The following is a 15,736-nucleotide window of genomic DNA, read 5'->3' on the forward strand; positions in this document are numbered from 1 at the left end:
ATTTTGTTGTTGATCCACCACTTTTCTTCTATTAATTTTAGGCAGATTTTGTAATGAGAGCGATAATTTATGACCACTGGGTAGCAACCCTTGTAACACAGGTTTCCTTAGCAGAGGGTCAATGAACATATTATGTATTACAAATGTTTTCATAAGTTCTTGATAAGTGTCATGATATTGTAATGTTTACTTCTTTTTTTGAAATCAACTATTATTGTTATTATATATTGTAATAAATTAACAATAAGTCTGCCCAGCTTTATTTCTTTATATTTCTTATTCTTTTTTAAAAGAACTGGTTCAATAAGCTCCCTTCTTTTTCTTTCTTCATTCCATTTCAAAGATTCGAAACAGACTTTAAGTAACTACTTTATAATGGACGAGTACAAAATACTAGAGCTTAGTTTAAAAGGTGAAAGAAGGTATCACTTTCCTCTCACAACAAATAAAATTATTTGTGTCTACAAGAAATAGAAGATACCCAGTGTGGGTATTATGCACACAAATATATTGTTAATTATAAATATTACACTTTTTAATTAAAAGTGTATGTATGTATCGACTTACTCAAGTAACTGTTTGACGAGGAACTCGACTAGTTTCAAGCTATGTTAGAGGCTCATATTCATGACCAGCATTCGCGATTATGTCGCGATCGCCACAATAATAATTCATTTAGTATCTATTCTCACGAAAGTTATAACAAAATTATATTACACTTTCATAGCAAAGTTTAATCGGAGTTTCTTTACTATGAGCAAACGGCTATGATTAAAAGGAACCAACACTTTGTTGTCCTTATAAACAAAGGCGAATGAAACGGGCTTATTAAATTATTCTCGTTCCTCTAATTATAATATGGCAGTTTATTAGTACAACCTCACAAAGGCGTGGGTAATTGGATAAAAATGCAAGTTAGGTTCGTTCGTGTGTGGTAGAAACACACGGGAAACTTTTGTCACCGCGAGCGCTTGTCAAATTGGTTGGTAATACAGTTTTGTGTGCTTTGAATGGTTATCCAGTCAATTGTTTGTGTGTGAATAGTGTTTGTTGTATTGAATATCAATTTTGTAAGATTTTTTTTGAGGTGTGAAAATCATCCTATTATTCTCCCGCCTTAGGCGAGCTACCAAAATCCTCCCCGTTCCTACTACCGTTTTTCGAGCCGGTAACCCGGTAGGCAGTCCGCAGCTTCGCTAGACAGTTCATCGAGCCGGTGTGTACATTTTTAATACATACCAGTCACTGGCTTTTATTTTCATTCGTGATTTAATTACGTAGGTGCCACAAATTTATCATTAGCATCAGTGACATTAGCACCAGAAATAAGTAGTGTATGGGCTGGGCTTATAATTTCTAATTATAAGTTTCAATCCATATTCAGCAAGAGGTGTCTAGTTAGCAGTGCCCACTTATAGGCTTTTCATATTGACATAACACTGTCAAATAATAACTTACTTGAACAACTGCATTACAATGATTGACGCGTTCTCGTTGGAAATGTTCTCACGTATTTCTAGATAATTCGATAAATACGCGGCTTACCTACACCGATGCGCAGCGAGTTTTAACCAGATTACTCCAGCTTTGTAGTTTGGCAAGTTGGACTCTTGTACTGTTATTCTACTAATTGCAGATGGTGAGAATATTAGTTCTTATTTAATTTTGTATATCGATTTGCCTTAGCCTATATACAATAACCAATAGCCTATTATACTAAGCCATGTAATGACTGCATAGTAGAATAGAGATCTGTCAACGATTATCACCAGTCTTATTCTTCTTGCAGATTACATATTGGACTGAGACTACGTACTTGATACCTTGAACCTTTCTTAATGTTCACTCCGCTTTATAAATGTTCATGTTTTGACAAACCCATGGAGTAAATACAAGAAAGAGGAGATATCATAACTGGATTACGGAGAGCACCGAATGTTGCAGACTTGTTAATTTTCTAACATACAGTCCCATACTACAGATACGTTGCCAACTGTTCACATTTTAATGTGCTGCTTTTTGAGCTTATTTACCTATAACCTATCTACACCCTTTTACTTTTAATATAACTGGGCAGGGCCCATTTGTTTGGTCACAGTACACAATCACATTATGGCATCTCCTCTATATGCTTGCTTCATGGGTAAAACTATGTAGAGAAGAAATCATATCAATACTTCTGCAGAGGCTGTCTCAGGCTGAATGTTGTTCTAGCATTGTCTACACTCTTCACTCACGCTTCACTCTTATTAAGTTCAATGACCTATTGGACAAAAAATGTGTGTGCCCGCAATACACTTCTACCTAACCGTTTTGGGATAACATACCTAAATACTCTATGTATATTAAGAAGTACGTAAAAGATGAGAAAATTCCTTTCCACTTACTATTTAGTTCGTCACAGTCCCTTCGGGTTGTAGGCGGAATTTTCATTCTCGCGATAAGTGAGGCGAATATCTTCTCGTTATTAGAAGCGACCTAGTTTGTATTGTTCTTATATGTGTGTAGTGTGTGTTGGATTGTATTGGATTCATGCAACGTGTGTGTAGATGAATTTTCAGTTTAGGAGATTTTTTGTATGTGTTAAATGAATAAAGAAGATGGTTATTAGCTGATAGCGGATGGGTCTGGCTCAAATAAACCAAACAATCAAAAAATATTATGTACATTCTTATTATATACATATGTATAATAAGGGTACAGAGCTTAAAATTGGTTTATCTAACACTCAAACACTAAGCTTATGGTTTATCTTATGGAAAATAGTTACCCTTGCTGATGCACACGATATATTTTTAAATCTAATAAATGAACAATCAACCATACTAAATCAAACTATTCCAAAACCGATACAATACGAACTACAGAAATTAATCACAAAACAAACTCACTGCCAAATGTAAAACATTCGGGAACAAATCGAACCTCACAGGTAAACGATGTTTTGCCCCAACAAAACTATTTGTCCTACATTTTCATTTCAAAACCGTGTTTTTGGTAACAAATCCCAAATTGATATGTTTGGGGTCTCATCACGCTCACATCAAAGGCGATGGGACTCGGTTTGTAGTCCGTACCAATAATGTAGACCCTTCCCTGTATAAATCATCTATAGTTTGAGGAAATGGTTTGTGGGTTAATTTAGAAACTGAGCGGTAAGATGTAGCGGGTGTCTTGTAGATAAGTAAAATATAGTAACTTGTTTTGGGTTTCATATCTTTTGTCTACAGAAAATTAGGTGTGATAGTTAGTAGACTTCCATAGGCAAATGGAGTGTAATGGGAATCTTCATCTATTTTACTTCAGTTTTACTAAAGATCTCCTTATATTCGAGAACTGAAAATGCATATACAATTCACAGACTTCTTTTATATAAAATTCACTTTTATTGTGTCACCCTAGTGGACCAAATGGACACACATTAAGGACCATTAGACCCATAAAATAGGAGAGAAAACAGTGAATCAACTCACAATTTCCGTCAGCCTTTGTACTCGCTTTGACTATTATCAGAAAATCAAGCCTCATAAAACACCACTAGGTTCTATAACTGAAGTGGATATAAAAAGGGTCCAATAATCAATAAGGAGTTTAATCCCGCGGGCAGCGGCCGCCGATCTCATTGGTCGAGCAAATTGACAGACGGACATGTAGTGGGGGAAATTCTATACATTGAAACATTTCTACGACTGGATATGACTTCAAAAGATGCAGTTGAATTATGAACTAAGGAGGTTTTATGGTACTGAAGTCCGTTACAATTTTTTTTTTGAAGATAGCATTCATCTTTAGCACTAAAGTCAAGGGTTGGTTAAAATGAATTAATTCAGTATTTTTAAAATGTTTGTGACATACTTTTGAATTCTGATTTAATAGAACAAACAATAAGAGACAAGTGAAGTCAAAGTCAAAATCATTTATTTAAAATAGACCAGGAAGGCATTTTTGACCGTCAAAGTAAACATACTAACATTAAAAATGTCGGCCTGTCGGTCAGTCTTCTAGTGAAACTATTTGCTCTTTTTTAATCAGGTTCAAAATACAATTCTCGGTTACATTGATGCGAAACAGTGAATGTTACTGATATAAATTAAACTACAAAATTCGCTTAAGGGAACAACAGACACTACGCCGCTACTATCAATCACTGATCCATCAATAAAACGTACCTATGTAACTCACAAAAACTTACAATGTACTTTAGCGTCTCTAGTCCACCGTTATCCTTGTTCCTGCCCGCCCAGGTCCCAGTGGGCCAAACAATATTATTACTGGCCAGTAATGCGCAAGATTGTTTTGACACGTGATGCCGGATATACACACGTTTGATGCCCTTGTCTTAAAACTAAACCAGTTTAAAAAAAAATGTATATGGAATATTATAGCTGATCTATTGTGAAATTGTTAAAGGAATGAATGAATATTTGTTTTTGGGATGTGTTTGTGTAATCGCTGTCATTGTGTAATGGGTTTAGTTCAGTGTTTGTTAGTTTGAATGTGATGAAATACATTATTTTATTGGCACATATTGTTTCTATGAATGACGTTTGTTCTAGTTTTCGTTAGTATTTTTTATCAGTCAGTTTTGTTATTACGATCCTTGCTGTAGGAGGCAAGTCTTTGATGATATAGAGTGGTAAATCTTCTCCCGTGACTGCGTGTTACTATTAAGAGCTTCTGCTCAGTCATACTTAAGTACTGTCTGTAATTGTAGTATATAAACATTAGCCATTAGCAACATGACAGCAATCCAGGTTCCAAAACAACCGACAAAAATATTGTATATCCAATATACTTGAGGTAAAATTCACTTTCACTGAACCAAACAGACGAGAATAGAACTACAAAAAGCTTATTGCACCTCCTTTTTTTAACAAAAACAGTGGCGTTACCCAGCTCACTAAATGTCAAAGCGGGGCGTCTTATCGTCGGCAGTAGGTAGTAGGTACGAGACCCGTGCGTTGCGAGGACACTTTTTGTACCCCCCACTAGGGGTGGGGGACATTCCACTCCATTCAGCTTACGTGGCTCCTTGAATTGCAAATTTCACCCGACTTACACCAACACGAACTGTTTTTGTGCCATAGGAATGCACATAAAGTTATACAGAACCAGTTTATTATGGTCTCACTTTGTATAGCCTTTCCTCACATTCAAAGGTCAGCTTATACTGGCTTTTCATAGCTTGATGTGCGGTTACAAGTTCGTACAATTCGGGGAAAAGTACCTTTGAACGTACATTTTTAGGATTTTGTACTAGGAATGGTATTTTTATAGTTTAATTCTGGACTGTGTTGGTCTATTATTTAATTAAGCAAAGGAGACATGTTTTTCGGCTGAGTTAATTTGGAGGGAGTTGACCTCTACCATGAGTTTGTATGTCAAATTTTACAACGCCTCTACCGGTCACCTGTACAACTAAAATTAGACATACAAAAAATTTACGTCGTCGCTAGCGCCTATCGACAAATTTAATACTATTACTTCAAACTCATGGGAGAGGTACAGATGACATATAAATAAGGTATTGTTCTTTAGTAAGCATTATATTTTATTTTATAGACCTGTTCTGATCTTATTACCCCGTTTATTTTAGTTTTAAACAAGATATTCATATAATATACCAACTATTTGCAACGACATACTACTACAATATTCATCAAACGGTACAGTCATAACATTAAACCAATTCCTATGTAATTAATGTTATGTGAATATAAGGTATGACGAATGTAAATAATACATCAGTCAATTAATTGAAATATTTAAAAGCATTGAGTCAACATTAATTGTGTGGTGTGTAAATATATATACAAACAAACAACTATAATGTTTGGGATAGCTTAATGTGCTGGTCTTTGTACCTATATATGTACATATAATTCTTATTCCCAAAACGGCCAACCAGCGATGTAGTTACTTACTACTACTTATAGTATACAAGTTATAAGTTTTTAAACTGACATGGTCACTAACACTATCATTAGAACTTGAGACGGGATATTTACCATGTTTCATTATTAACATGAATGGTTCATCCGTGATCATGGCGCTTGCAATAGTGCCGAAATATCGGAAACTCATAGACATAAATAAACATGGTAAATATCACGTCTCAAGTTCTAATGATAGTACACATAATTACTACTAGTACCTACATTATAATTAATGTGAAATTAATTTTATATTTGCTTTCCCTTTTCCTATTTTTTAATCTTCTTGGAATTTAATTTAGAATAGGATAAACCTAAAACCATGATAAACGTAACATAACCACTTGACCAACGAATAATATAACATGTATATAACATAACAATACACTACGTATTGTATTGTTATATAACGCATCTAACAAATTACTATTATCATGTTAACGTAATTATCTAGCCCCATAGCACATATAACGAAACTATTATTGCGAACATTATTCAAATGTTTATGGGCAGTGCTAATAATAGGGTCCATTTTGTAAGCGTTTGTTATTTACAATAATATTACAGTATTATAAATAACATCACGCTTTTTTTCCCTGAAAGGATGGGCAGAAGTGTTTATGTTACACGCAGCAGCCAGTTTTTAGCAGTTTTATGTTATAGGTATGTACTTTGTAAAAGGGGTGACTTTTTTATATACGGTACTTAATAAGATGGCGTTTAGCCACCATCCCGCCTGGTGGTGAGCTATGATGTGGCCAATGTTAGTTCCATAAGCCACACACCATGACTGCTAGCTATCAAGTATTGAGAAAGAAAAATTCTAATAAGGCTTTATCGAACTCAGAAATAAAACTTAAGACCTCAAGCCACACTTTATATCATACGAAAATAATCTCTATCCTGATATAAATTAAGATTCAATTATAAATACTTTTAAAAAGTTTCTCCACTAAAAATCCTTTGACGCTTTCTTGCACCTGCATCTTGTTAGCGCGTCACTTATCACATTAACCCTGCCGTCGCCGCAGTAATTGGCGGCAGACGTAAATAACTGAATAAAGTGGCATGAGATTAAACACCCCCACTCTTGCAGCCAAGAAAGTATTGCTTGTACGTTACTTGATAGTATTAGCGGAGAATTTAGTTAAGGGTTTTTGCTTGTACACTATTTATAAGTTTTTAAACTGAGACGGGATATTTACCATGTTTATGAGTTTCCGATATTTCGGCACTGTTGCAAGCATAGACATTAATAAAGATAGTACATATCCCGACTCAAGTTCTAATGATTGTACATATTTTTTTCAGAATTTAGTATATACAGTACATAGTTATAATATTTATAGTATAATTTTATTCGAATCAAAAGAGTAACGTTGTTATGTATTTTAATTCTACTATTGTCAAGCCATGTGCATTTAAGTAACTAACAACAGGCATACTACTAATTAAATTATTCTCTATTCTACAGGTCATTGAACTAAAAACTAAAGTACTGAAGTACCCAAGTATTACCCAACGAGCTCCTAGCAACATTATACCATCAATCTTCATGGGACACGTAAACAACAAGTCAAATACAAACTTTGATACGAACATTCAAAGTTGCTCAGACGAAATCTACACACTAGAACATTCTGGAATATTCTGGATTATACTGGAATATTCTGGAATACCTATCTTCGTACGATCCTACGTGTAGTCTGGTACGCTGGGGATTCCAGTTTCGATTCCCGCAGTGCGCCTCGTTAGCCGACTGTCTTATGACATTAGCGGTTTGTCCGTCGGGCACGTTCCGAGTTCCAATCGACCATTGGTCTTTTAGACCGAGCCCCGGTATTGAACGGTTAACTAAATAAGAGGCGTTCGATGTTTATTTAGTGTCTTCAATTATATTAATGTGTGTAAGTGACACGAATGAGTCTTACAAGAAAAAGGTATATCGCTGAATGACTGCTTCATTTTTAATTGACTTGAGAAATAGTTTGTTGGAGTAATAAAATAATATAAACAATTATCACCAGTACTAATAATATCCTCCAGCATTCTATTTATGAGTAAAAAACTGAAAAATTGGCTGGCACTAGTATAAATGCTACATTATTTAACTTACAAACTAATTAACCCGTAAGACGTTGAACATTTTATGTGCATAGCACCCGGTCGTAAAGACCATTATGGGTTTTGTAGATCTTAATTCGCAGTTCAGAATACGATACGACGAGCTGAACCACGGGGTATTTAAGACACGCATTAATGTGACATAAATCGAGTTTCGCGTTATCTACTCCAAGCTTGGATAACGACCGTTTCTATCAGAGCAGCGGCAATATAAAAGATTTTTGTAAAAAATATTAAGAAGAGACTTCTTGAAGGAGATGGCAAAATAGGCTAATGGGTTTTTATAATAACTATTGTTGCTCATGATGTAGAGTGACTCGAAACTAGTAGAGCTTTTCTCTATTAATGAAGTGAGTAAACCGTGATTCTAGTGACAGAGTTCTTTGTGTGTATAAAAGTAGGTAGAGTGTTTTGTGTCTACTAGTAGTAAATTAGTGTACCAAACGGGTACAGCGCTTAATGATTTAAGAATTTTAAAATTAGAAAGTCAAACCCAAAAATCGATACTGAATTATTATGTTAAACAATGACTCTAGCATCCAAAGGCCTTAATTTAGTACCTAGGTACGTGAAATGCAATACAAGTATTGAGCACTAACCAATAACACAGTAATCTCACAAAGTACCTTCCATACTCCACATTTGCAGAATAATATAACAAACGACTCCTCGAAGCCGAACTAAACGAGAGTCCTTTCACAATTCTCTCGTGTTCAACATTCTCCTTTATCTGTATCGTTCTTTATTCCTTTTAAGACATAAATCTTCGGTACTTTGCGTTCACTTTATGTTTCTTGATACGAACAAAGCGATATTAATTAGCTACAGCATCGTTAAGGGTCTCATTAGTAAGATCATCAGTTGTCTCATTAGGTTCAACCAATTAGAGTACTGCATACCCCTCTTAAATCATTGCGCCGTGACTCAGTACTGTTACTTTCTTGTTAAATGCAAACTTTGTTTTTTTTTAACTTGAGTACATTAGGGTTTATTTGTAAGTAAGAGTATTGGATTCTGTAGTGCTTTTTAAATTTTTAGGTGATAACAATTTTTACACCCCATCTGATGGAAAGCAGTTATCATAGTTTATGGATGTCTGCAACGCTAGGGGTGTCACCCGCGTGTTGCAAACCTTAATGCATATTTACTCTTTTAGTTTTTGGTGTATGAGTCTAGTGTGCCGAATATCTATTTCAATTTTTTTATGAGGATGTGCCGTAACAGGCTTTGCACCGTGGGGCTCCGGAGGAGATCTACTTAGAGAACTTGGTTGGGTGCCCCAGACGGTGGCCACCGGGGTGGTTTTAGTTAGATAAAAATCCCACACTCCCTAGTTTTTTATCTCCAAAAAGCTAGGCGAATTTTAAAGGTTTCCCCCCGTGATAAAAAAAGGCTATCACTATAACAAGATATTCCAAAAATATAGGCGAAGGGCTATCACCATTAAAAATCGAAAGATTTAAACAAACTTGTAGTTTGTATCGCAATGAACTGAGTAATGGACTATCACTTATTTAGAGTAACGCGATGATAAACATTTTCGCGAATTAAAGTGGTTGTACGATCAGTTTCTTTGGAGTTTCGAAAGTTAGAGAAACTTCTTTGAAATTATTTCCGCCTGTGATTGATGGTCTTAGTACTGTAGTACTAAATTGATTGAAGCTCGACTTGTTAATGTTACACATTTAGTCTGATTTATTCAGTCCGTTATTTCCAACGTGGTGAGAGAGTCGATCTAATTGTTACGTAATTTTTGATGGGTTTTTATGTGCTTCCGAATAAAAAGAATATTGTTAATGATTTACTTTGATAAAAGATAAAAATAAGATTGGAGAAGTTTGAAAGTAAAAATGTATATGTGTTTGCGCACCTATTTATAGACTTCCTCCTGTTCGACTTTCAAAGATTAGTTTCCAAAACATATATCATATTTATTGAACATCTTCCGTAATCTTTTGCATTAAACAAAATGTTCAACTTTTTCTCAACAATATCAATATAACAGTATAATAGATTTCTCAAAAAATAAAGTCACTGACCTTCCCAACTCCAGTAGGTTCCTTGACTCCTAGTCTCCGCAGTAGCGCTGGTGGTGGCGGAGGAGGTGTCCTGTGCAGTGCAGCACTGAAGCCGCCAGGAGTCGTGGCGTCCTCGTCCCGTCGTCGTCTCTCGCGGTGTGGAGAGCCACCACTGCATTTTGCTGTTGATGTCCTGTTAACAAGGGATACAATCGGTTATTAAGAGGTTTATTAATCTGAGGACTTAGTTTGTTTTACGTTTAACGAGATGGAAACGAAAGCGCGTTCGGTGATTGGTTGGTTAATTCCCGCCGGCCAATCAGAGCGCCGAACGCGCTCTCGTTTCGTTTTCGTTCAACATAAAGCAAACTCGTAATAAGGGTAGGTATTGGTATGTTTGAAATACATGAATGTGGCAAAAATTGAAAACAATTTGTTTTATTTGGGTATATGCTAAGGCACATATTTTTTTACAAAGGTGATTTAAAGTCATGGATATTTTGTAACAATGCAAGCTTTGGGTGATGCAGAGACGAGCCAATAATATAAAGTTGCAAGAAGTTGTAACGTAAGAAAGAGGCATTTTGGTTTAAAAATAATGGTCATGTAACAAAATATCAAGATTGTATAGTATCCTATACTAGTCGTTAGAGTATAGGGGTCATTGAACCCTATTTGTGAAATAAAAACATGGCGATCGCATTAACAGAAGGTCCTGCAACATATTGGAACATAGCGAAGTGTTTACCCCAACAAACAGAACACTGTTGTACATTATTGAATCCCGTTCACATCCGCTGCCATTTCCGACAGAAAAATTAATGTTGAAAGACCCACCTTCCGGTCCGCATGTACCTACCTACCTACCTATCATATTTCATACATTTCGATCGAATAATTGAAAAATAAGCAAAAACCATTTATTATGTCCGTTTCGTGTTTGAAGCCGCGCGGAGTCGAACCCGAAATAAATGCGTTGTACGTGACCTCCGAAATGACCTTTTTACATTTTTCAAAAATTCGCTCCACCGTCAATGGTGCGATGCGGACTGTGATGCATAGCGACGGGCAGACAGACGATTTTGTGAATATTTGAAAGTAGGTGTGATGCGGGTAGACGTGGCTTAACAGCGAATTTTTATGAGGTAGGTATTTTGAGGACTGTGGATTATTTTAGTGTTGTTGAATTTTGATTTGCACAATTTTTAGCCCGACGTTACGTCGTTAATATTTTAACCAAGCGATGAGAAGAGAAATTACAAAGGAATTTAGTAACTCAAAGAAAATTTAATTAAAATTAAAACCATCCTGGCATACATTTAAAAAATTTAAAACCTTCCAATTATCTATAAACTTCGAAACAAAATCATTAAGTAATTCGATATTCAATTTTTAAACATTATAATTCGCTGTCATTCCTTGATCGATGTCACCCTAATTTTAAAAATAGAAGCTCAAATTCCTTGACTTTTGTCGCACGTCTACACAGCCTGTAAAGGGGGTTGCACACCGACCGGTGATGGATGGCGCTTACGTGTCGTCCGACGACACCGCTCGTATTTTATTTTAATGCCATCGGCGTAACACCCGTCTCACAGAGGCTTAAAATTGAAAATTCTCCATGTTTAGGTATCGGAAAAATGAATATATTTTCCTCAATATCGATGATAAAATATGTAGGTCGCGTATTCGGGTTCGTGGAGTTATCTACTAGCAAACTATTTTACGAATATGAACATCACTATGATGTCGAGTGTTCAACCGCTACGGAATAATAGCTATAACTATATTCTTCTACTTCTACTTGGTACAATATTCCCAGAACATTTATTTCAAATTAAAAAAGCAGTCCAATCATGTTAATACCGGGCTCCCAGAAAAAGTGTAGGCCTGTACGACCCCCGCATAGTTCTCCCTAGCGTGATGCGGTCGCGTGACGTCCAATACTTTATTGTTCCCAACTATTAACATTCTTCTGCCGGATTGTTTAGATAACTCTTGCGTTTGCCTCCTGCCGACTTATGCCCGCCTAGTACTTTAGCTTGATAGAGTGCACGTCAAGGAAATTCGGGAATTAATGGACTTTCTAGTTTCCTTTTTAATAAATATTATTAATTGTAGTTTTAATTGCGGAAACTCCTGCAGCTAAATGGAGTATTCTTCATTAACAGCTCGTGACAGTTGCCGGACAAGAGCCACCTCTACATAAGAGTACCGTTTAGAAATAATGTATTTTTTTATTTTAAATTAATGTGTCAAAGTAATTCTTCATCAACATGTATTACTACTTGCTGGACAATGAGCCACCTATTACATAGGAATTATGACACAAATGGTGAAATGTGCGCGTACATTGTATAGCGGTATTACGTGCCGTAATATGCACCTCTGCCTATCCCTTAGCCGATATGCGTTACGTTGCATACAACTTCTTTACTACGTACAACTACTACCGCAAAAATAAAATACCCAATTCATTAGTTTTTCCTTGTTATGTAACCTTTAATTTCTAGAACCCTTTTGTATAACTAAGCATAATTTTATATCAGATAATCCTTAAATGGACAGTAGCAAGTAATGTGACATTACATTATGACAATTAAACACACAGCAGGTGACCAAAACCACAGGTAGGAACTAGTCATTAAATAGAAATAATTTAATACGTGTCCTCTGTTATTTGGCAATTAAAATACTTCTATAGATAATGCTAATTACCGTGTATCATGGAAATACATGTAATTGTATTTGAAGAAGGTATTGAAACGGCATATTTTTTTTAAAGGGGGCAGGGTATTGTATCGGCATAGCGTACACTAAAGATGTGTCATGTTGTAGCGTAAGCTTTTTTTTAAGGGGGGAAAATCATACAATGACTTATCCCGCTTTGGATGAGGCGAGAGGGAGTGTCAGACTCTTACTGACTAAAAACAACCCCGTTCCTTCTCCTGTTTTGAGCCGGAGCCCCGGTAAATACGCTAGGTAGTCCGCAGCTCCGGATCAGATGTCAGCCCTACTGGGCTCCATCTGTGGATAGTGTAAGCTAAGTTTGTATTTCGTACGTAGTAAATGATAAATGATATTTATTTTGCAAATAAGTTATAAAATAACACTTTTACACGTCAATCAGTATATAAGTATTGTGCAGTACCTTTGTCTACACACGCTCTATGTATTTGTCGTTTGTGAAGAAACAATACATGAGTTAGTCGTTAAGAGTCTTTTATTGAGGCTACATCCACCACACACACTAAAGTATTTCAAGTGAAAGTGTGTGTTTGTTTTCCACTGGGAAACTGTAAGCTTGTATGGGATTGAAAAAGCGTGTCGAAAGAAATTGATTGATGGAGACTCGAATGCAGGTGTCAGAGTGTTTCGAGATGTATGTTCTTAAATAATTCAAAGAAATATTACGGAATGTTATGTTATGGTGTGATGTATTGTAGTTATTTTTCACGAGTTATGTTAGTAGTTCCTTCGGCCGTATTATAATATGAGACTAGCTTCTGCTAGCGTTTCCGTGGGATAAAATATATCCCTTCACCCAAGTCACTTCATACCCTGTCTGTATATCAAATATTATCAAAATCCGTATAGTAATTTCAACGTGATTGAAGGACAAACATTCATACAAACAAGACGAATAAGAACAGTGATTACACACAGAAATTAGAAGTCTAGTCCAAGTTTGAACCGGTATTACAGGAAACTGAATAATTTTGCTAAATTGAAGGCAAACCTTTGAGCGTTGTCGTTTACGTGTCTATTACGAAAACGATCGACAAACTCGCCTAGTTTCCTAAACGTTTTCCGGTCCCTTGACGATTCACTGAATACTTGAATAGGGACACGAAACTTATTCTAATTGATACTTGTGTACTATAGAATGGTAATCGAGCAATCCAACCGAACTTAAACATAGTCGTTGAACTTAATAAACCGAATGAAATTTACTTACAGTACTGACTTCCCAACCAAAATATTACTGCGGTTTTACTTGACGCAGTTCGACTGTGACCTTGTCAAAATGGACACTTCGAGTTTTACAGTTACATTGGTTAAATAAATAAAATATAATTTGTCACAATATTAAAATGTTTCAGAGGGCTTCTTAGTACGAGTTTATTTTACGTTGAACGACATCGAGTCCGAGTTCGGCGCTTTGATTGGCCGGCTTCACAGAACCAACCAATCAGAACACCAAACGCGGTCTCGTTTCGATCTCGGTTTGCTTTACATTTAGACTACTTAAACGATAACGAATAGCAAAATCTTCTTTAAATTTCTATACTCTCTTTACGTTCCACTGCACCAAATATCCTCAAAACTAGACAGCGAAATGCAATACAATCCTCTAGTTCAGAATTTTAAAGACTTAACCCTTGCCATACACCACTTCGTAACCTACCTGACGTTCACATCCAAATAGAATATAGCAAATGCAATATTGTAAAGTCAGAGAATACTTTCCTAGCAAATGATGTTTATATCTTATATGTATATTACTAATATTATAAATGTGATTTTGTATGTATGTTTGTTACTCAATCACGTCAAAACAGCTAAAGAGATCGTGATTAAATTCAAAACGGGTGTATGGTTTGGAATAACACACAGGCTACTTTTTATTCCACGGGAACGTGAACGAAGTCGCAGGCCGAAGCTAGTTGTACCTAAAGATACCGTTGATTTCACGGGACGATGGCCACGATGAAAACAATTCCAAAAAGGTCGTCTCCTGACATTTGATAGAATGCCCTCCCAACCATGAATAAGCCTATGGGTTTAGACTTAGCCTGTCATGTCTCTTTATTATTTTCCTACGAAAGCCATTTCTTGTTGCTTTTCAATTTTTCTATTGTTGAACGGATTTTTATTTTCTATTTTATGTTTTGATACAAGAGTTGATGGCGAATGTTGTATGGAGGCTAGATTAAAAAGATTTGCTTGTGTTGCTTTGGGACTTATTTTACTTTGTGTTCTGATTTCTATAGTGTTCAATATGTCTTTGTGATTAACTAGTTGAAATAATGAAAGCAGTCATTATTTGTATACACTTTTCAAATCGAAACATGGATTAGGTTACCACTTTGTTTGTATCATTCAATGATAAAAATACTGTTTTTATTTCAATTCTCAATAAAACCAAGTTTTCATTAACTTCCATTACGAAATTCGAAAACGCAAAATGTAATTACTCACACTCATTTCCCAATCGAGGATAAGTGTCACTCATATTAATTAGCATCACCATAATTTTTAATGTGAACAAAAGCACTACCGTAATGAACTATAAAGTCTTTTACAGTGCGAATTTAATTACGTCGTAACAAACAAAAACGTGGACATGCGTAAAAACGCACCAATTTCACGCACGTCAACAGAGCGCCTTGTACGACTTTCTTTAAGTTAACGCGTTTCTGACGTTACGCGCTCTGATTGGTTGGTTAACTTGGAGCAGCCAATCAGAACGCCTAAACACGTTTCAATCGCGTTAACGTAACAACTTATACTCAGTATCCTGTAGAATAAGTAAGGATCGCGTGATCAGGTCGCTTGGAATCATTCACAATTAATCCCTGGTTATAAAACATTCACCATTTTAAATTCATTACGTCATAACAGCCATTGAATGGTGGTAAAAACTGTTTTGTTTACGTT

At 35.7% G+C, this 15,736-nt stretch overlaps 1 protein-coding gene across 2 annotated transcripts in view; it reads right to left on the reverse strand.

Annotated features, from left to right (window-relative positions):
- The window catches only part of LOC118265226 (kinesin-like protein CG14535), a 331,078-nt gene that overhangs the window by 49,885 nt on the left and 265,457 nt on the right, over positions 1–15,736 (reverse strand). For both annotated transcript variants that reach the window (XM_035578024.2, XM_035578025.2), the window contains one exon: positions 10,097–10,268. In XM_035578024.2, coding sequence (XP_035433917.2) covers positions 10,097–10,268 — 172 coding nt within the window. The remainder of the gene's footprint in view (positions 1–10,096; positions 10,269–15,736) is intronic.

Source organism: Spodoptera frugiperda, chromosome 28 (assembly GCF_023101765.2).
Source record: "Spodoptera frugiperda isolate SF20-4 chromosome 28, AGI-APGP_CSIRO_Sfru_2.0, whole genome shotgun sequence".
Taxonomy (NCBI): domain Eukaryota; kingdom Metazoa; phylum Arthropoda; class Insecta; order Lepidoptera; family Noctuidae; genus Spodoptera; species Spodoptera frugiperda.